At 29.9% G+C, this 20,248-nt stretch overlaps 4 protein-coding genes across 6 annotated transcripts; 2 read left to right on the top strand and 2 right to left on the bottom strand.

Annotated features, from left to right (window-relative positions):
• The first annotated feature begins 140 nt into the window (after positions 1-140).
• CaMKI (Calcium/calmodulin-dependent protein kinase I) lies at positions 141-8,667 on the top strand. Of its 2 annotated transcripts, none has more exons than XM_069128850.1 (8): positions 141-1,022; positions 2,506-2,640; positions 2,723-2,797; positions 2,877-3,139; positions 3,225-3,365; positions 3,826-3,952; positions 4,516-4,553; positions 4,658-8,667. In XM_069128850.1, exons 1-8 carry the CDS (start codon positions 913-915, stop codon positions 5,080-5,082), a joined length of 1,314 nt encoding a protein of 437 aa, XP_068984951.1. In that variant the 5' UTR covers positions 141-912; the 3' UTR covers positions 5,083-8,667. The 2 variants fall into 2 exon arrangements, with proteins under 2 accessions (XP_068984951.1, XP_068984952.1); XM_069128851.1 differs by having other exon boundaries at positions 145-1,022; positions 4,516-4,603; positions 4,697-5,014.
• Positions 8,668-8,817: 150 nt separating this feature from the next.
• Positions 8,818-13,045, bottom strand: SH3PX1 (sorting nexin 33-like protein SH3PX1). Its single transcript, XM_069128848.1, has 5 exons — positions 12,451-13,045; positions 12,095-12,284; positions 11,549-11,997; positions 10,785-11,477; positions 8,818-10,687 (listed from the first exon to the last, which is right to left on the bottom strand). Exons 1-5 carry the CDS (start codon positions 12,463-12,465, stop codon positions 10,436-10,438), a joined length of 1,599 nt encoding a protein of 532 aa, XP_068984949.1. The 5' UTR covers positions 12,466-13,045; the 3' UTR covers positions 8,818-10,435.
• Positions 13,046-13,287: 242 nt separating this feature from the next.
• eIF3h (eukaryotic translation initiation factor 3 subunit h) lies at positions 13,288-14,593 on the bottom strand. Its single transcript, XM_069128856.1, has 2 exons — positions 14,197-14,593; positions 13,288-14,121 (listed from the first exon to the last, which is right to left on the bottom strand). The coding sequence occupies exons 1-2, from the start codon at positions 14,457-14,459 to the stop codon at positions 13,374-13,376; spliced, it is 1,011 nt and encodes a 336-aa protein (XP_068984957.1). The 5' UTR covers positions 14,460-14,593; the 3' UTR covers positions 13,288-13,373.
• Positions 14,594-14,746: 153 nt separating this feature from the next.
• On the top strand, positions 14,747-20,235 carry LOC138187731 (uncharacterized). Of its 2 annotated transcripts, none has more exons than XM_069128844.1 (7): positions 14,747-14,966; positions 15,097-17,274; positions 17,358-17,520; positions 17,598-17,758; positions 17,821-18,034; positions 18,107-18,961; positions 19,029-20,235. In XM_069128844.1, exons 1-7 carry the CDS (start codon positions 14,892-14,894, stop codon positions 19,946-19,948), a joined length of 4,566 nt encoding a protein of 1,521 aa, XP_068984945.1. In that variant the 5' UTR covers positions 14,747-14,891; the 3' UTR covers positions 19,949-20,235. The 2 variants fall into 2 exon arrangements, with proteins under 2 accessions (XP_068984945.1, XP_068984946.1); XM_069128845.1 differs by lacking the exon at positions 14,747-14,966 and having other exon boundaries at positions 15,254-15,393; positions 15,470-17,274; positions 19,029-20,233.
• The last annotated feature ends 13 nt before the right edge of the window (positions 20,236-20,248 follow it).

Here is a 20,248-nt window from a genome sequence, read left to right as displayed (position 1 = left end):
AATGTTTCAGATATTTATATCTCACATTCAATGAAGTAGAACTACTTTAGGAATTTTCTAGAAATACACCTGCCTCGATAACCAGTCACGATAAGGCTCGATGTATGGTCAGCTAGCAAAGCATATCAGTAACGTTAAAATACTTGATTGTGAGAACCACTGTTACTGCCGCAACTTTACTGTATTATCATCGATGGGTGCAACGAGCATACGGTCAGTTCGAGTTTGAGCGCTACAGTATCATGAGAGAAAAGCATCGAGTGAGAGATGTGTTGACTCAAGTGAGCATCATGATCCATTCGAATATGTATTAATTTTCTAATATCGGAAGAAACGACAACAGGAAATATCGCCGTGCGCTAAAGTGAGGAAGAGGGACTAGAAAAGAGAGTGGAGGCGATCTAGTACATAGACATTGAGAGCTATCTCTGCTGCATAGTACAAGTTGTATCGCCAGGGCGCGAGGCCGCGACCCTGAGCCCGATACGCGGAATAGGACGTTTCGATAGTGGAATAGTGCGCGCAACGAATACGTGTCAAACATCGGTCCACGGATAAGCGCAAAGTGGAGCATCGTAGCGTACGCGGTGCTATCTGCTATCATTTGCTCGCGAAAAGGTCGAGAGTTCATGATCATTCAGTGACTCGAAACGATGATTCGACTCGTCGTTTGACGACGATCATTTTTTTTCTTTATTTATCACTGCCTGAACGATCAAAAACTATTAGTAGGCAAAACGACGAATTTTTTCTCCCTGCTCTCTCGCTTCTTAAGTGGATATCTCGTTGACCAGTGTTATAACCTGTTAAGATCGAACGTTTCTACGTTACATCGTTCAGAAAGATTTCTTTGAAAAAGAGAATTTTGTGAATCGGAGAGTGAATATTGTATAGTGATAACACGATCCGAAGATGCCGCTCTTCGGTAAAAAGGATTCGAATAAAAAGATCAAGAAAGATGGGAAAGACGATAAATCGCCGTCTGTCGAGGACAAATACATCCTAAAGGAGTTGCTTGGAACGTATGTACTATACATCACTACGGACTATGTATCGGAAAGTAATAGAACCAATTGTACAAAATTTTGTATTCGTGTCTTTCATATTGTCATTAATTTGATATTGCTCGATTAACCACTTAAGAATTACCTAGACTGCGGATTTCAATGCATTCATGGGAAATTTGATGATGCAGAAATGCATAGAATCCACATAAAATACTTAGAATATAGTAAAATATTTATAAGGATATAGTATAACATTTATAGTATTTAAAATATTGTGCTGTATTATACTCATAATATTTAGCAGTGTTCATAATATCTATAAATAAGAAAAAAAGGAAGATTTGCATATAATTGAAATAGTATTAACTTGGGATATGTTCTTAAAGAGTTAATAAAATGATTGATTCTAGTCATGAATTTGATGCTAAACATTATTATTACTTATGATCGGAATTTACGTGAAAGATTGTCAAAGTCACTTTCCTTAACCCTGTTACGATCTTTGAATTTTTATGTCTTAATTTCGTTCTTGTTGAAACAAACAAAAAGACATCATATATTTTAAGAAAATTTTCATCATATAATGTTTATAGGAACGAAAAGTTAAAAATATTAATTTTTAAAGTTAACAAATCATGTGATGATTTATGAAAAAATTAATATTATTGATGTATGTATATAAAATATTTCTAAGCAGTTCATTTTTAATGTCTTATCTTTCATAAAAGATACTTTCATTTTGTAGGATTTAAAGATTACTGCCACTTATTGGCACAAATTTAACTATTTACATGTAGATATTTTAGTTTTACATTTAGTTTATCTGTTTATTAAAATGTTCAAATTAGAATTTGTATTACGTATGATAAAGTGGCGCTTTCGAATCTTTTAGTTGACGGTTGTTTGCTATTTATTCAATTAAAGACAAATGAAAATTATGTCAAATAAACTATGGAGCTTATAGAAAGAAAATAAATTGTTATTAAATAAAATAGATACTATAAATTTATTTACATTTACAAAAAGATTTTGTTTTTTATATTTGTAAACAATATTTGATTTAACTATATTAAGTTCCATTAGTAATGTTGCAAGATATTTTGTAACAGATTGGGAAAGAGAAAGTACTTCCCATTAGCAATAAATGTTGTATAACTATCATAATTTTTTGACACACTTGGTAGTTATATTGCTATTCAAATTACCTCAAGTACTTTTTCGTTTAGAACAATGATCAATATGTAGTACTATAGCATATAATTAAAAATTCTATTGTCATATTAGAACACTTGTATTAAATATGTCAATGTTAATTGCATACAGTCTATTATTGTATCAGTAGTCTGGGTATCAAATGTTCTGGCACAATAATTAGTAACTGAATATAAGTGCATAAGTCATGTTACATTCATGCACTTTTTTAATGCATTGTAATGTAATATGTCAATTTTTATGATTTCCATTATTATATTTATTTATTTTATATTTATTTGTATAGGGGTGCTTTCTCTGAAGTACGTTTGGCAGAAAGTAAAGAGAAGCCTGGTCAAATGTTTGCTGTGAAAATCATTGATAAAAAAGCATTGAAAGGAAAAGAAGATTCTTTAGAAAATGAAATTAGAGTGTTGCGAAGGTAATATTTAGCTTCTGTAAATAAATTTATTTGAATTTCTCTTAAGTGTTTAATTATTGCAACTTATATTGTATTTTTCCAGGTTAACACATCCAAATATTGTTCAATTACTGGAAACATTTGAGGATAAACACAAAGTTTATTTAGTTATGGAATTGTGAGTGTTTTCATTTGTCTATAAATTAGTATACATATTATAAGCTTATATTTGATTTCTGTTTTTCTTTTTATATTAGGGTTACCGGTGGAGAACTATTTGATAGAATTGTTGAAAAAGGTTCCTATACAGAGAAAGATGCATCAGGTTTAATAAGACAAGTTTTAGAAGCTGTGGATTATATGCATGATCAAGGTGTTGTGCATAGGGACCTTAAACCTGAAAACCTTTTATATTATAATCCAGATGAAGATAGCAAGATCATGATTAGTGACTTTGGACTATCAAAAATGGAAGACTCTGGTATTATGGCAACTGCTTGTGGTACTCCAGGATATGTTGGTATGGCTCATTGTCATTTAGTTGGATATATGTATATATGATTTATTTTTTTACAATATTTTAACATCTCTTTTTTTATTTACAGCTCCAGAAGTCTTAGCACAAAAGCCATATGGAAAAGCTGTAGATGTGTGGAGTATAGGAGTCATTTCTTACATCTTATTATGTGGTTATCCTCCATTTTATGATGAAAACGATGCGAACCTGTTTGCACAAATTTTAAAAGGTAATAAAGCTATTTTGGGATACAAATTTTTTTTAGTATTTGGGAGGACTATACTATCACTTCAATTTAGGTACTACTTTTAGGATTCACAAACACATGCAGCTGCACATTAACTTGAAATTTTAATTTTTAAGGTATTATTCTAGTTTTTGTATGCTGCTATATACATGCTAGTGTAGTAAGTAAATGATCTTTTGTGTGTGTCCGCGTTTTTTATGAAAGTTATTAGTTGTTAATGTCCAAAACTTAACATTAAAAATTCTATTACAATATCCGTATTGTCTGAGTAAAAGAGATGATTAAATGGGATTTTCTATAGTGAAGTACAAGAAACAAATTTATGTCATACAGTGTGAGAACCTAACAGTACTTCTTCCAAATAAAATAATTGATTTAAAAATTAAATAAGTCATAATAAAATCGTCTACTCTATAGCAAGAAGCTAACCAGACTGTTATAGGTGAATTTGAATTTGATTCGCCGTACTGGGACGATATCAGTGAGTCTGCAAAGGATTTCATTCACAAATTGATGTGCGTCAATGTCGAGGAACGTTTTAGTTGCAAACAAGCCCTTGCACATCCTTGGTAAGATCATTATTGCACTCAGATATTGTATATGATTTATGTTATATAAAATTATTATATTTTTGCATAAATTTATATTCAGTAATGAAGTCATATTAAAAAATTCGCAATTCGCAATATTTTGAACATCTTCTAGATTTGATGTTTGTAATTTTTGAAGAGTCGTGTTTTAAGATTTAAGCAATAAAAATATTACAGGAACTGAATTGTTCTTAATAATAAGATAAATATGGATTAAGTAAGTAGAAGGATTACATTAATTTCGTTATACATTAATTAATCCTACAAGATTAATCATTGAAGTATGTGTATAAATTCCCCAGTGTATGTAATAGTTGATAACTCATTTTAAATTAAAATATGAAATGTATATGTACCCACATATCAAAATTTTCAGTAATTCTCATAAACAAATATCTTAACATATTATTTTAACAAATCAGTCAATATATATTTTGCTTAACATATCATTTTTAACAAATATATTTTATATTAATAAATATATTTGTTTAATCAGTCATGTTTTATATGTAATGCAGTATCGTGCAATTAATTTTTTTCAGGATATCCGGCAATGCTGCTAGCAATAAAAATATCCATGGTACTGTATCGGAACAACTTAAAAAGAATTTCGCCAAATCAAGGTGGAAGGTTAGTATAATTAGATGATTATCATGTTGCTGATTGTATGTGTTTGCTCGCCAGGCTCCGTAGGAATGTCTTCCTCTTCTCTCATGGTTGCAGCAAGCCTACCACGCAGCCACGGTCATACGTCAAATGCAACGGCTGGCACTCAACAGCGGCCAGCAGCAGCAGGGCCCAGGATCAACAGGCCCCTCCAGCGGCAACCCCACGCCATACCCCGATCAATCGCAAACCAACCCCAGTTACCAACCCAGATCAGTGGAGCCTCCGACCAACCTCAATTGAAGGAAATACGCGAGTCACCATTGCCGGTATCAAGCTTGGTGGTCTCGAGTCCTATTCCCATTCCGATCACTCCAAATTCACCATTATACTTACGCAACAAACGCTTCAAGCTGTGGGGTAGCACACGCACTGCTCTGTCTACTCTATTTCAAACGAATGTATCGTATCTTAGAAAGCAAAGAAAGTATAAGAAAAGCTGAGTCATGCTAAGTTTCTTCTAATGAAAAATATCGAAGCCGTCAGGTGGTTGTTTATTCTCTTACCGAGTTATTATTTAAATACTGGTAAGAGTTTGTATAGATTCCAGCTAATTCGCTTTATTGTGGTCTCCTGTGACATGGTTGCCACCGATCGTGTATATTACAAAATTACACACGCTCGCGAGTGCGCGCACATACACACACTTAAATACACGTATAAACAGCCCGCGCGATATAAGGCGATTTTCCGAATGTTTCTCGTTTTATCGTCCCTCTCAGTTTTGTTGGCTTTGTTTCGACAATTTCTAAATAGATCTTCTCACTTTGTTAGTATATATTTCACAGTAGAATTAAATCCCGTAGCCATCAATAGTGATTTTAAATGACGATGTGTCAACAGCATTGATTTGATCAAGTAAAGATGTAGTTAATGTATTTAGATAAACTTAATGCTAATTGTGAAATCTTGTAAGGCAAGAAAGATCTTGCTCGATCAAATCTGCTAAATGTATAAAGAAAGAAAAAAAAAAGAAACTATGTGAACAGTACAACGACAAGTTTTTATCTTTTATAAGGTTTGGTGTAATGAATAGTAGTTGTTTAGATGATTTTTTGCTATATGAACATCTTACTATATTCTGGCTAAATATGTTTTAAATTCCATAAAAACCGATACGCAGCTTTTTACCCGGTACTTATCCGAATGAATGATATGGTCTAATATATCTTTTGAAACAGCGTTTTTTCAAGAAGCACGAAACAAAAGACAAATTAAGTAAGTTTTTTGTAAGACAGGTCACTCCGAATGAGTAAAAGGAAAAGAATTCTTGCCATATGGAATCGTGTTGTGAGACTGTATGAGATCTGATTTTTATCAATATTTGTTTTTATATTTCCCTCAATGATTACTATACATGTTTTATTTTATGACATAAATGCAAACATTTATATATGAGTCATGTACAATACACTGTATTGCAAGATATGTACATTGTGTACACAGATACTTTTTCTGTTAGATAGTGATATTAGTACACTTTAAGAACTTCAAAACAGAGATCTACTAATTAGATTTAATATGTATATACATACGTGTATATTGCTCTACTGATATTTTTATCGATATGTTGCACTGAATTTTAATGGAAAATGTACATAATTCATACACGATTCCCCAATTATCTCTTTGCAAGATGCAAATATAAAAAGCATATTATATAATGTCGAATTTTTCACTTTTTTATAATATTTTTTAAAGACAATTATATTTTTATACGCTTTGCAATTTCTTCTGATCTAATTGTTTTTATTGTATTTTTATTAATTAATCATTATTGTTCTTCAAATAATGCATAGAATAAAGTTGGCTCATCTTCGGAGAAAGTAGAAAGCACAAATCTAATTAGATAAGAGCTAATGATTTATACATTTTGCTGTGTTATAAAAGAATGTACATATTATTTTTATATGTTACGTTCCTTGATGTAAATGTGTAAGTACTTTCAATGTGCTATGAATAGTTTAATACAAATATTTTTGTATTTAATATTTTGTTGTAGATTACAGCGATTATATATCATTGCATAAGTTCCAAAAAAAAAAGAATTGAAATATAATCTAGCTATTTATATTTGTATCTTTTTATAATGTGAAGAATCAGTGAATCATATACAGTACTCAGTATTTGAATTACAACAAGTACTTCAACGAAATGTTCGGAAATACTTTTAGTATTTGGTGGTATTTCTTTATTTTTTTACAAATAATTGCAGATAAGTGCAATACCGTATATATCGTAATCTTGTGATAATGATGTTACTGTGGTCTCTTACTCAATGGTATATCGATATAAAAATATTGATATTAATAAATATTGAGAATTTTCATTGAAATAGGATATAAAATTTCTCTCAGTTGGAAATGTATCAAATATTAATTTTTCACGATGATGATGATCAAATTCCACGTTTTATTATATAGATGAGAAAAATACATTATGTATTAATATGCGGAAAATTGTATCGACAAAATTCAATGTTTTTTCAGCGTCCTTTTGAAATAAATCTAAATTGTACTCAATGAAATCTAGAAGGATCATATATATTATATACATACTATGATAGAGAAAATTATTGCTATTTATCGAGCGGGCACTCCTTTTGTCATAAATTGCTATCTCTTTATCTTTAAACAATAAATATAATAATCACTCTGAACTCTCATATTAGACATCCGTCCGTGTACCGGGCACTATTCGTGTAATTCATAACTATATAAAAAAGGGATTCGTGTTAACGCTACATAATAATTTTGAAATCGATAATAATTATATTAATTATAAGATAGACATTGTTCTAATAAAATTAAACAAACTACATATAAATTGATTTAGAACACGACGTATATGATGGAAGTTAAGATACATACAATGATCATCATTTTGTTTCTTGTCGAAACATTGTAGTATCAAAAATTTCAATTGATAAACAGGTCTTTCATTGCGCAAAAAATAACGCACCATTCTAAAGTGCCTTGGATGACACGATGATGGAATGTCAGATAAATAAATTCAAAAATATGTTACTCAATGATTAGAATCAGACATCATTTATCTTTTATTTAGAAAATAGATTTCTATTTCTATATCCTAATCTAAATATTTATTTGCATTATAATATCTCACAAAAAAATATTTAAATTTAGATATTTAATAAAATTATGTAATTTTATTGTAATTTTTTCATAACCAGCATCGTGTCATCTAATAAGAAAGGTTCGTTAATAAACATTTTTTTACGCTAAATATATTGTGCATATGAGCTTGTAACTTAAAAATTCTAGAAGGAAATAAAAGGAAAGGAGCTTAGCTTGTATTTAGAAACGAATTATAAAAAAAGAGAAGAAAACGATAAAACCGTGCCACATGAATAAACATATCGGCAGGAATATTGCAAAATGTGATTATAAAAATAAGCTGATTTTAAATAGCAATGAAAACAACAACTTGTTACTGCAGTTTTATTCGATGAGAAAAAAAATAACGTCAGACTGATAAGAGTGTGTATGGAGCGAACGAAGAAGAGAGTGAAAGAAAGAAAGAGAGCGAGAGGGAGGGAGAATGCACTGTTGTCTAAAATGTTTTAACTGTTGCCTATAAATTAAGCGTAATTGAGCTCCTATATTTACCGACCGATTACAAGAATAACTTCTTCCTATTGTAACTTTTTCTCATTGCACAAGCCTTGCAATTGTTATGCTTACAATTTGTGCATGTGAGAATAATGATTATTATCAGACGTTTCATTGTTAATTGTACTTGATACAGAGGATCAGAGCCGTTAGAAAAAAATTTAATGACACAAATTTATCAACTCTACGCAGAAAATTTTAGCAAATCAGAATCTATTAAACTAATTTACAGTGCCAATGTATTCCACACATCCAAAAAGAGCTGTTGAGATCGTTAATTTTTTGAGGCATGTAAAATATCAAATTTTTGTAAATTACATATTATATTCGAATAGCCGATATTTTCGAAAATAAGATCGATTAAATTTTTAATAATATATTGCTTCATCAGACAGACTAATTTTTTTCATTCAAAAATAGAAAAAACTGGTTTGTAAGTTCGAGGACTATAGAAAGCGGATAACAAGTATTTCGAAATTAATAAGATCTTTTTTAATTTCTTAATTGTGGTGCTACAAAACGGATGTTCGATACTACTATTTCATGGAATGTTGATGAATAAAAAAAATATGTATATATATATACACACATACTGATATATATATATATATATATATATATATATATTTAGCTGTCTTAGCTTGTTTGAGTATCGCATTAATGTAATCATTCTTTTCTATAGTCATCCTGAGTTGTAAGATTGTTAATTAAAAATAAAACAGAAATATCGGAACGCTTATAAACTACAGAATAAGTAAATTAATCGCACTTTAATTTAATGCACATTTAATAAAAGTTTTCCTTTCGGATATGAAAACGAATGCAAATATAATAAAAATATGGACGATGCAAATGATAACAATAATAATAACCATATAATAACATTTACAGAATTGCGTGTGTTTGTGTTTAAAATTAGGCTATTTTTTTATACAAATTATTTTAAATACATTAACAATGATATGCTTTATTTTATAATTTGTTAACTGATAAATGTGTAGCAGTTTCAGTTTGCATATTATATAGACAAAATAAGAAATTTACATGATTATTACATTTTATATTAATGATTTATCGACATACAGTGGCTGCCTTCATGAAATACAAAGTTGTGGACTGATAATCCATGAATCATGTAAAACGATGTTTTTTTTTACGGAATATGAAAAAATTAATTAGTTCGAGTACAAGAATAGTGTAATAAATAAATGCATTCAATAACTTGACAAAAGAAGTTTACATTACACCATATAAATTGATCTTTTTACAACTACTTACATCTTACTTAATTTTTATTTATAATAGTATAAATCTTTACTATTCCTTAAATTCATGGCAATGTGTTTGTAAAGTTTATTTATTATACAGTAATATACAACTATATAATTAACAAATAATATTAATATTTGTTAACTGTGGTGATAAAAAATAATAAACTTTACATTTATTATAAAATGTAATGTAAACTTTTGTGTTAGACTGTAGTTTGCTATGATGTTCCTACTACACATTGATTTCAATATAATATGTTTAAAGTTTGATTTAAATTCCAAGTAGTTGTTAATACTATGTAATGAAACATACAAATGATATATATATAACTATATAACTGTACTTAGTAAAAAAATTGAAAATTAAATTAATATTCATAGTTGAAATACGTAAAGAATAATAAATTACACAATGAATGATTATATAAATTGTCGAAGTAGCAGCCACGAGAGATTAACATTAATATTGACATTCAATATATTACTAGGCATCGTTAATAATACCGTTTAGTTGATGCTTCTTTCTTCCTGGAAATCGCATTTTATTTCTACTTTAATATAGATTAATATGATTTCTGTTTGATTGATTATTTCAATCAACTTAGTTATACAACTGAAATAAGTGTGAAAAAATACTATAAATAGAAAATATACTTGCACATTCCTATATACGTTAAGTTTTTGGTAGTAACATGTGAAAATAAACTGTTGGCCCCTTATGTGTAATTTGTATAACTTTTCTGTAATCAACGCTTATCAATAATTCAACATAAAGTGTTTGGAATTTCATATAGTTCATACATTTTGAACTAAATGAACACTTTTAATATTATGTATTATACCAAATGATATTATAAACGAAGCAACCTTATATTATATTAAATACACATATTTTAGCCTTCGTATGCATTTAACGCTTCCCGTAATTTATCTACAATCTTTTGATAAAACTTAATTTGCTCCGCGAGATGCGTTTTCATTGCTTGAGTTAAATGTATTTCTTGTTCTGTTTGAAAATGCGTTTCTTCGGCGAGAAGAGCTCGTGCTATTACGTCGGTTCGATGAGATAAATCTCGCAATTGTTGCGGCTCCATTTTATGTTCACTTACTAACCTTTCGTAATCTTTACGTTTTTGTACAGCAGTCTAAACAGGTTAAAGAAAAAGAATAAAGCAAATTAATAATACCAAAATTTCTTCATAAGACTATACCTTAAAGAATAAAATCTTTCTTATCAGTTACCTTGTGTATGCTAATTACATCTGGGAAACTACTGATGATTCCTCTATAAATATGAAATTTATCAGACAAAGGTTCCCAATCAAACTTAGGCTGATCTTCATATAACTTGCCGATATCGTTATAAGCATCTCCCGTTATTTTTAACGCGTAGGTCAATCTTCCTCGACTACTATCGTCGCCTTCTAAAGCATGACTTAATGCACTAAAACTTTGACCAATTTTTTGAAATTCTCTCTTATAAAGAAGGCTTTTCTTTGTTTGATCAACAGCCATAGCCATAAAATTTTTAACAACCGGATCCAATCCGCTTATAAATCTACTGAAAGCATCCGTTTGAATTTCCACTTTTATAACATCCAAAATTGTTTCAGGACATTGCACAGCATTAAAGTAATTTACGCCTAATAATTCATCTTTCTCAGCTTGTCTCTTGCCGGCTTTCCACCTTTTCTCATCTGTACAAGTTATAAAATGTTCCCATACGCGACTACGCGCTAGTACAGGATGTCTACAAACGTAATCAACGAATTCTTGTAATTGTGTGCGTCGATGTTCGATAAATTGTTCTTCATATCTCCCTGATATTTGTTTATCTGGCAATGGTGGAATGGGAATAAAACAATATTTTTCTTCCAAACGTTCGTGTAGCCAATCAAAGTGTTTGTATCTTCTTGAAACTTGAATATTGTTGAACTATAACAAAGAATCAATGATAATTCTATGATTTATTGTTACAATGATATAAGGATACAAAAATTAAATACCGTTGGTGTAAGTTGATAAACTATGAAACTTTTAAGACCCTTCAGTTTAGATTCTTTCTTAGGAGATGTAACTACACAGTTGTAGGATTCCCCTCTTGAACTCCACCTAAAACGTCCACCTTCAATTTCCTCAATATATATTTTCTCATTTTCAGGAACATTTGCTACTCTCATCCCTAATAAATAACTATCTTCTCCAGACTTTATTAATGTAGAAAATTTATTATTTTTCTTTGGTATGTTGGGTATAGGCCTTTCAGGTATCACAGAATGAATAGTTTGCATAGAAACTGAATCTCCATAATCAACACTATTGTGCTGTTGCAATTGCATCATATGTTGTTGTTGCTGCTGAGGAACATACGCTTGCGTTTGTCCAACTTCTGAATCGTCATCCCATTCATCATCCCAATAATCCCCTGAACTTTGTTGGGATGATGTCATTGCATCTAATGCACAAGAAAATTTGAATATAACAATCTTTCAAATTATTACTTCTGCAATTTTAAAAATTTGTTCATATGTAATGAAACAATTTAAGTATACTTGGAGCAGATGCTGAAGTGTCAACAATTTGAACATATGCCGCTGGAAACAATCCAGACTTTCCACTCTGATTAAAACCTTCACACCATCCATCACCCACATTATCCCTCATAACAGTCAACATTTCTCCTGCTGTGATAGACAACTCTGCTGTTCCTGGCTCTCCAGTGAAGTCATATAATGCCCTTACCTGGAAAAACAAACATTTAACGTTAATAAAATGAAAATACATTCGAAAGTAAAGAAAGTTATCTTGAAAAGTTCGCATAAAAGAATGAGTCATAATGCATAAAACTGATCTAACACTAAACAGTGATATATCAATCGCTTTTGTATTCTTAACAGGTTTTACACACCTGGTGGCCCTCCATTGTAAGTACATGTACTAATAGTAATTTCGAATTGCAACAACTGGTGCGGCAACTTTTCGTCTCCTTATTTCAAATTGTTTGATTGCACCCGGTCACATACCTACACCGATCTGCTTACCCGTATGACTGACATTTACGTATTTGTGCTTTAATGTGTGTGCGATTCTGTGCCACATAAATGGAAAATTTAAACGACTGTACACTACTGTCCGCGAAACATAATACGCTTTCATGACTTCGGAGAATGGTGTATTTCTTATATGTAAATCACATCCATATCGAAAATCGGAAGGAAATTCTAGATGATAGGAATAGACAGGCCGATGAAATGTAATTTGATGAATAGAAAAAAAAACGGAAGAAAGTATTTTGTGATTAGAGGTTAGAAACCGTGAAACACGGGGCGTATAAAATTACGAGCCGCTACTGATTTCGGATCCGCCTTTATGAAGTAACAAGTAACTCTTATGTCGCTTATTAAACTTTTGTCTGGGTGTGTACACACCAATGAACGAACCATTTATACAGTTGCGAATGAAGAATTAAAAAGAGAAATTGCGCATCTTATGTAACGCACAAAGAAAATAAAATTCTTTTACATCAACGTAAATTTTAATTATCAATTTCTTATATGAGTTTTTTATATATCAAATATCTAATAAATGGCCAATGAAAATAATGTTTAAAATGATCATTATATGAATAAAAATATGAATTCTTCCAATTTTTCCCCCTTTTGCTTCCCTTTTTTCGAAAATAATAAGTTTTCAAATACCTATGATTAATAAAAAGACAGAACAACAAAAATGAAATATAAATGCATACACTTTCTTAGAAAATTTTATTATTTTGAATATTATTTCTTTATGTTTAATGTTCGAAATTTTGTAGTTACATTTAGGATTATCTTAATGGGAGGATTTCGATTCCTTGGCATTCTGTAGACTTTGAGTAATGTATAATTTTGCTAAACTTTGAGCACAGAACTGAGAAATGTGTTCACTATATGTATTAATCTGTCCAGCAACGATCATTGGATTCAGTCTAGGAGGAACAGGTAAAGGTCTCATTAATTTGTTGATATCATCATCTGGTAATGGAGGCTCATCTTTAGCAGCTCTAGCAGCATTCTCTTGAGCTCTCTTAGCCAAAAGTCTGTTCTTCTCTTGCTGTTGACGAACAACTAGTTGCTGATATCTATTGAACTTCATAGCTTCTTGATTTAATTCATCCACACGATCCATCAAACAACGTAACTGGTTTTCCAAGACTGTGGCTGTTCCGAGATCTAAATACTTAGTACCTTCTTCCTCAGGAATCATTTCCTCTAGTTCAGACATCATTATATTAGTCAAGTTACTGTTCTTTATCACAACTGGGATCTCAATAAATAAATTTTCGTAACCAATCTTCAAAGTACGTAATGCTTCTGGTGTAAATTCACCTTCCTTGTACATTTGTATAGCTTGGGGAGTAAGCCTGTATGCTTTTAAAGTTAAAAAACCTCTGGCTGACTTGGCTGTATCATATATAAGCACCACCGATTCTTCGATGGATGTTTGATAATGATATTGTGATTCTAATAGAGATACGTTTAAGAAATTGCCAACGTCTGCGCTCTGATACCATCCAACATGGAAATGATCAACATTTACCCTAAAAAAAAAGGAGATTTTTGCTTATTTATACTGTTATACACTAATAAACTCGTTAGTAGTAAATATTATTTACCATCGAAGACGACGCATCATAGCAAGTTGATATTCTTCTTCGTCCATGATCTCATCGTTTTTGGGAAAAGGGAAACAATTGGTAATCTCGAGACGATTTTGAACAACTAAACCAAGCAGAGCACCTTGAGCTACATCCATGTTACTCATCGATTCTTCGTGACAATGCTTTACCATTTTCATGACTACTAATCCGTCGCATTGCACATAATCTATTCGAGGCTCTACCTCGGGAATTCTTCTAGTTTGAGTTCTTGAATTCATTTCTAATTGAAAATTAATACTAACGTAATCTTTTAAACAATATGCTTTCAGACACTTTCCTATCAATTAAGGTTAGGTTAAAGTGTACCTCTTATACTTGAAGAAGCAGAGCATAAGAGAACAAACATAACATAGATACGAAACTATACTTATTCTATATATCATGGTCCTCTAACGAGTCGAGTTAGTAGAGACAGAGGGAAAATGTAAAGCTAAACAAATCAAATAGCAATCATGATCATAATATGCATTAGAAATCTTGATACACTATTTGAATGTAGATTATACGTACTGATACATATTTATTTCATGTCACATTTGCACCGCGTAAATGTGAAATGATCTGCAACCTTCGTAAATTCATGACCGGTTTATAAATATAGAGTATACAATTCGTTGAAATATCAGATATTTATTACAAAAATAAATAACATGGATGGAAAAATGAAAAGATGGATTGAGTTAATTCAAACGGGAGAATTAAACGGTATAATAGAAGATATTCAGGTTTGTAATTTTTGTAATGATAATAAATTATATATAGTATATACAATAATAATAAATAATAATAAAATAAAATAATAATTGTACCTTTTTGTGTCTATTTTCGTATTAAATTTAATATTTATATTTTTAGACAATCATACCCAAACAAAATGAAGACATTAACAGGTATATTTTTAAACTGTTATTGTATCTTTCGCACACTGCAGATAAATGCAATAGAGAAAATTATGCCATGGGAAAAGAGATCTATAAATTAACTTGTGCTCTGTGTTCAGTTTTAACCAATATATTAAATAATAATAAATTTGTTTGTAGTTTATTTCATATCATTCGTTGCTTGTTAGCAATGTATATGTTTGATGAAGCATACAATGTATGTGTTTATTTAAAAGCAGAGAAGTTATGTTCTAATTGTTCTAACGACAATGTGAGTGATATGTTAGTAAAAATAGCTTATTTGTGGCATAATGCAGTTAATAATAAATTTCTTATTCTACAAAAAGATCCATCAGGTACCAAAGATAATCTACAATTAAAAGATATTATAAAATATGAATTAGAAATGATACAGATTGCATATCAAAATTCCACAAAGCAATTACTTTCAAAGATTAGTTCATATTTGGATAAAATTATAGTCATGAATTCAGAGACAAATAAATGTTTATCTGATTTCTCTACATTTACCACTGATTACTTAATCCAGACGAAATTACTATTTAACATTGAAGAAAAGCATGTCATATGTCGTCATATGCTTCATATAACAAGTAGAATTATATGTGAAAATATTAATGAAAAGTGCCTTAAGTCACCAACCAAAACTTTAAATACTATGAGCAATTATTTTAAGAAGATTTTAGTTGAGGATGAAGAATGTTACCAATGTTTCCTATTGTTTGAGTCTATATGTCTTATACTTTTAAAGCCAGTTGAATATTTAATAGAAAATGATGTTAAAACAATTCAAAAGTTGGCCAATAGTTATGAAAGACTTACAAAAAGCTATGGATATACAGGATCTATTAAATGGGCTACATTCAATATTGTCCATATTTTAGAACCATTGTTTATATATTGGGAAACATGTATAAAAAGTGAGAAGAAAGTGTATATAAAAAATGACTTATTATTGGAAATAATGAATCTAGTTGGATCTATGAGTATATGTTTTATCAAACAAACATCAGACAAATGTAAATCTTGCCAAAGTGAAAATTGTATGGTCAGAAAAGATATATATAATGCAGTAGCTATAAAGACCAGATGTATCAATTTAATTAGCAAATTTTCTACAAACGATTTATCAAAAGATATTTGTGTAATAGCTAGAAGGTTTTTGGAGCAAAATATAGCATTTATCTATGAAATGAAAGAATGTAAGTGCAAATTGTGGACACATTTATGGTCCATCTCTAGCGCCTTGATTTATAACTTAGGCATAATATCTGGTTGCTTTTATGAAGAAAGCATATTTTTATTTTCTTTGTTATTTACTTCTATTATACGGCTTGATGGAATTGAATCAAAATCGCGGCATATCAATCTTCAGAAGCCCATTGCTTTCATATTACATAAAATAAGTAGTCTTCATTACAATCATGGCATGTACAGAGAAGCAATGACTGCAACTGCATTAAATGCGCTATTGAACTACAATGATCCAGATTCAAAAGCATTTCGCATGTGGACAAATATAAAACTCAAGTCTGTAACTTCCAAGAAAATTATGGAAATGACCATGCTAGCTTGCTTGAAGAAGGATAAATCAAAGATAGAAGAATTAGGATTAACTGTAGAATTATCGAAATACGATCTTGTAGAATTATGTTTAAAGGAGGTAAAAGGTTTACAAGAAGCAAAAGTTAATCTATCTGTCGCAATTCAGAAAGTTCTTAGCGAAGTGGAAACTTTAAAAGTAAACCCAATACAATACGCTTACATGGTTCAAATGTTAGTATGTCATTCATTAAATTTCGATGACAATGAAGATATTTTAGAACATATTAAGCAAGCTATCTCAAACTTGAAAGAAATTCAGGTGGATCACTCTGTTTTGTGTTTACAAGCCAATTTAGAATTTTACATCTTTGTAACACAATTGCGTGCTGTGAGCAAAAGGACTCAGATCGAAATTGAAAATACGAAATTCACATTGTATGCTCCAAAAATAAACGAAATTGGAGAAAATGAATCTCGTAACGTAATACCAGCTTATAGCTTGATAAATATCAAGGAAGACTCTAGACTTATGACATACTTACAGGTACCAATAAAAAAGTGGGAGAGATGTTTAAAACAAAATCTCGTAAGTTTGATTATCGTCGCATCTTCCATTATATTTTTACTTAAAATTAATTCCTAAATATTTATGTATATTTATATTAACAGAAGGAAGTTGCAAAGGGATACGAACCATTGATAACTTTACGTACATTAGTCATAGCAGGTGAATATGCTCATTTATACAGGTACGAAGAATGTGAAATTAATATATGGAAACTTGCATATGCATTAGCATTTGAATTACAAGATAATTCTACAATTATTTATGGTACATAAATATTAAACTTTCTTTTTTTAAAACATATGGAAATTATAATATTAATTAGAATATTATTAACTTCTTAGTTATTGGACGTTGCATATCTTTGAGGTATATTAATTATGAATGGATTAATACTGCTAAAGAGCTTGTCATCAAATTGAAAGATAATAATGATGAAGATATAATTTACGCGATCGCTATTTTTTGGATAAGCTTATCAGATTTTTACTTTGAATGTAACATGGTAAGTTTATTATCTATGAATTATTAAAAACATTATAACTATTTCATATATTTTATTCTTAGCATGATGAAGCTAGAAAATTACTTGATGAGTCCAGAAAACTACCAGGGATTTCTTTCTTCAAAAATATAGCTGTATACTTATACAGCCTCGATAGAATTTTATACAATTACTATTTATACAAAGAAAATATCAAACACGAAGAGTACACTCGATATATTGTTGAAACTTTGTACTCTCTGGTTAACTTAAACGAGGAACTTTCTGAAAGAAAATGTAAAAGTTTTGTGTATAAACGCACTTTCCATCTTCGTAACTTGTAATATTATATTCCAATACTTTTTTTAGGGAAACCTCAACATAAGTATCTGTTTGGATTCGACATACTATTCTCTGCCACTGTTAATTTGTCCTTACGAATGAACTGTTTATTATCTTTCCAAGAAATTAGCGCTCATTTAGTAAGACGATTAAAAACAGCACAAATATTGGGGGCAACCATAAGAGTTGCGGAAATTTTAAAATCCCTCTGTTACATCGACTTATCACGTACACAATTAAACGATTGTGAAGTAAAACTTCAAGGATTGGAACATATTTTAAATATTGAAACATTTAAACTATCCATGAACAGTAATCTTGCAAAAATGAATAGAGGAAATGTTTTAATAACGCCAACTCGAACTATAGATCCTATTAGAGATCTTCCTGAGAATAGTACCTCACCAGTTCTCCGAAATAAAGTGTTTGATTTACCTGAATTTATGTGTCATAAAGATTGTAATTGTTATGTTTGCCAAAATACATCATATCATTATTTGGTATTTACAAGTACTCATATTAGAGCACAATTATATGCATTACAAAAAAATACCACAGCTTCGTTACAACATTTCCATGGTGCATTTAAAATAAAGGAAAACTTGATGAAAACAAAAAGATACATATTATCATGTAGTAATGAATGTCTTCCTTGGCAAGAACGTTTTTACAGTATAGATTATGTATTATTATTAATAAACTTCTCTTACTTCCTGAGAAATTTTTCGAATACAAAACAAGAGAAAATAATGAGTATCATCTCTTTACTGATTCGAATATGCAACGTGTGCAAATTGAAAGGACATCCAATATACATGATTGTTGAAGAACTGATGCTTGATTATCGTTTTCAAAATATATTTAATCCTTCTGATTACTCTAGTAAGTATTTATGTATGTATAAATACAATGTAAGTTGAAACATAAAACTATATTTAATTTTTTACAGAATTTACAGTTCCAGATGCTTCTGATATCGACATAAGTAAATACGTGCAAAAGTCGAGCATTGAAGGAAGTATTTGTATAACACCAATTATTAATAATACTCGAGTGAAGAAACCTATTACTCTTCGGCGTAATCGAACTCCTCCTCTTTTAAAATTAACCAAAGTTAGTATGAACTTCAGTGACGATGAAGATACTTCTTCACCACCATCTAGATACAAGAAGGCAAGATCGCATAGTAGATTAACGAGACGAAAAATTTTCGATGAAGAATACTCTGAAACTGTTAATCAATCCGAACAGGAAACAAATCAATTCAAAAGGAGTTTGTCGTTGCAGAAATTGATTGACACAAAGCAACACAATTCGAACGTTTCGATAAAAGATGTAATCAAAAAGATCGAGCTATTAGCACCAGAAATATCAGAACATTTGAATGAAACAATAGATAATGTAGACGAGCTTGCAACAAGCGAAAATGTTCAGAAATTAATTAAAATAGTTGAAGACTTTAAAATGAATACAATTTTGCAAAAAAGTTCTAGAAAAACACGAAATTCAAAGAAAGCAACTTCGAATGACTGTAGTAAGATTAATGAAGTGATCGCACTATTTAAGGATTTTTCTATCAACAAAACAGAAGATAATTTGAATCCAATGAACAAGGAGAGTGCAACGTCTGAATTTCATGAAGAATCTATATCTTTTATGAAAAGAGATACTTTATTGTATCAAAAACAGAATAGAATTAACGAAGAAAATACAGAAAACTTGGACCAAAATAATTTAGATAATTTGAAAAAAACACCCGCACGCGGAAGTGAAAATACTAGATTAAGAATTACAAGAAGATGTATGGAACACAATGTTCTAAATAAAGAATCACATAATGTAAGAACTAAAAAATCAAAAGAAAAATGATGATATTATAATAAGCTGATACAACACTACCAATATTGCATATTAAATATTAAAAAGTTGAATCATAAAGAGACTGGTATTATGTATGTATTTTTTATTAAGTATTAAAGTTAATTTATAATGAAAAAAATACCAGATATAATTAAAAAATTTTTCTTAATCACATTATATGTATTTTATGTACTGGTGTTATGAAGTAATTAAATATATTTCGTAAAATTTTTAAAAATATTTATTAAAATATTTCACATATGTACACATCTAGTAAAAAATAGTAGGAGTTAAAATTACTTAATGATA

Source organism: Bombus flavifrons, chromosome 15 (assembly GCF_040668555.2).
Source record: "Bombus flavifrons isolate JBK064 chromosome 15, iyBomFlav1_principal, whole genome shotgun sequence".
Lineage (NCBI taxonomy): Eukaryota > Metazoa > Arthropoda > Insecta > Hymenoptera > Apidae > Bombus > Bombus flavifrons.
Note: the sequence above shows the minus strand (reverse complement) of the source record. Positions and strands in the feature narration are given on the sequence as shown.

What these genes read in the sequence shown, in the direction of transcription:
- CaMKI (XM_069128850.1), top strand. Translation starts at nt 913, where the DNA reads ATGCCGCTCTTCGGTAAAAAGGATTCGAATAAAAAGATCAAGAAAGAT. An exon ending in CTAAAGGAGTTGCTTGGAAC is followed by an intron (nt 1,023 to 2,505) that starts GTATGTACTATA and finishes TTATTTGTATAG; the next exon opens with GGGTGCTTTCTCTGAAGTAC. An exon ending in CAAGCCCTTGCACATCCTTG is followed by an intron (nt 3,953 to 4,515) that starts GTAAGATCATTA and finishes AATTTTTTTCAG; the next exon opens with GATATCCGGCAATGCTGCTA.
- SH3PX1 (XM_069128848.1), bottom strand. An exon ending in TTTATCAACTTACACCAACG is followed by an intron (nt 11,478 to 11,548) that starts GTATTTAATTTT and finishes TCTTTGTTATAG; the next exon opens with TTCAACAATATTCAAGTTTC. An exon ending in ATGTAATTAGCATACACAAG is followed by an intron (nt 10,688 to 10,784) that starts GTAACTGATAAG and finishes TAACCTGTTTAG; the next exon opens with ACTGCTGTACAAAAACGTAA.
- LOC138187731 (XM_069128844.1), top strand. Translation starts at nt 14,892, where the DNA reads ATGGATGGAAAAATGAAAAGATGGATTGAGTTAATTCAAACGGGAGAA. An exon ending in TAATTCTACAATTATTTATG is followed by an intron (nt 17,521 to 17,597) that starts GTACATAAATAT and finishes TTAACTTCTTAG; the next exon opens with TTATTGGACGTTGCATATCT. An exon ending in GGAACTTTCTGAAAGAAAAT is followed by an intron (nt 18,035 to 18,106) that starts GTAAAAGTTTTG and finishes TACTTTTTTTAG; the next exon opens with GGAAACCTCAACATAAGTAT.
- eIF3h (XM_069128856.1), bottom strand. Translation starts at nt 14,459, where the DNA reads ATGAATTCAAGAACTCAAACTAGAAGAATTCCCGAGGTAGAGCCTCGA. An exon ending in ATGATGCGTCGTCTTCGATG is followed by an intron (nt 14,122 to 14,196) that starts GTAAATAATATT and finishes CTTTTTTTTTAG; the next exon opens with GGTAAATGTTGATCATTTCC.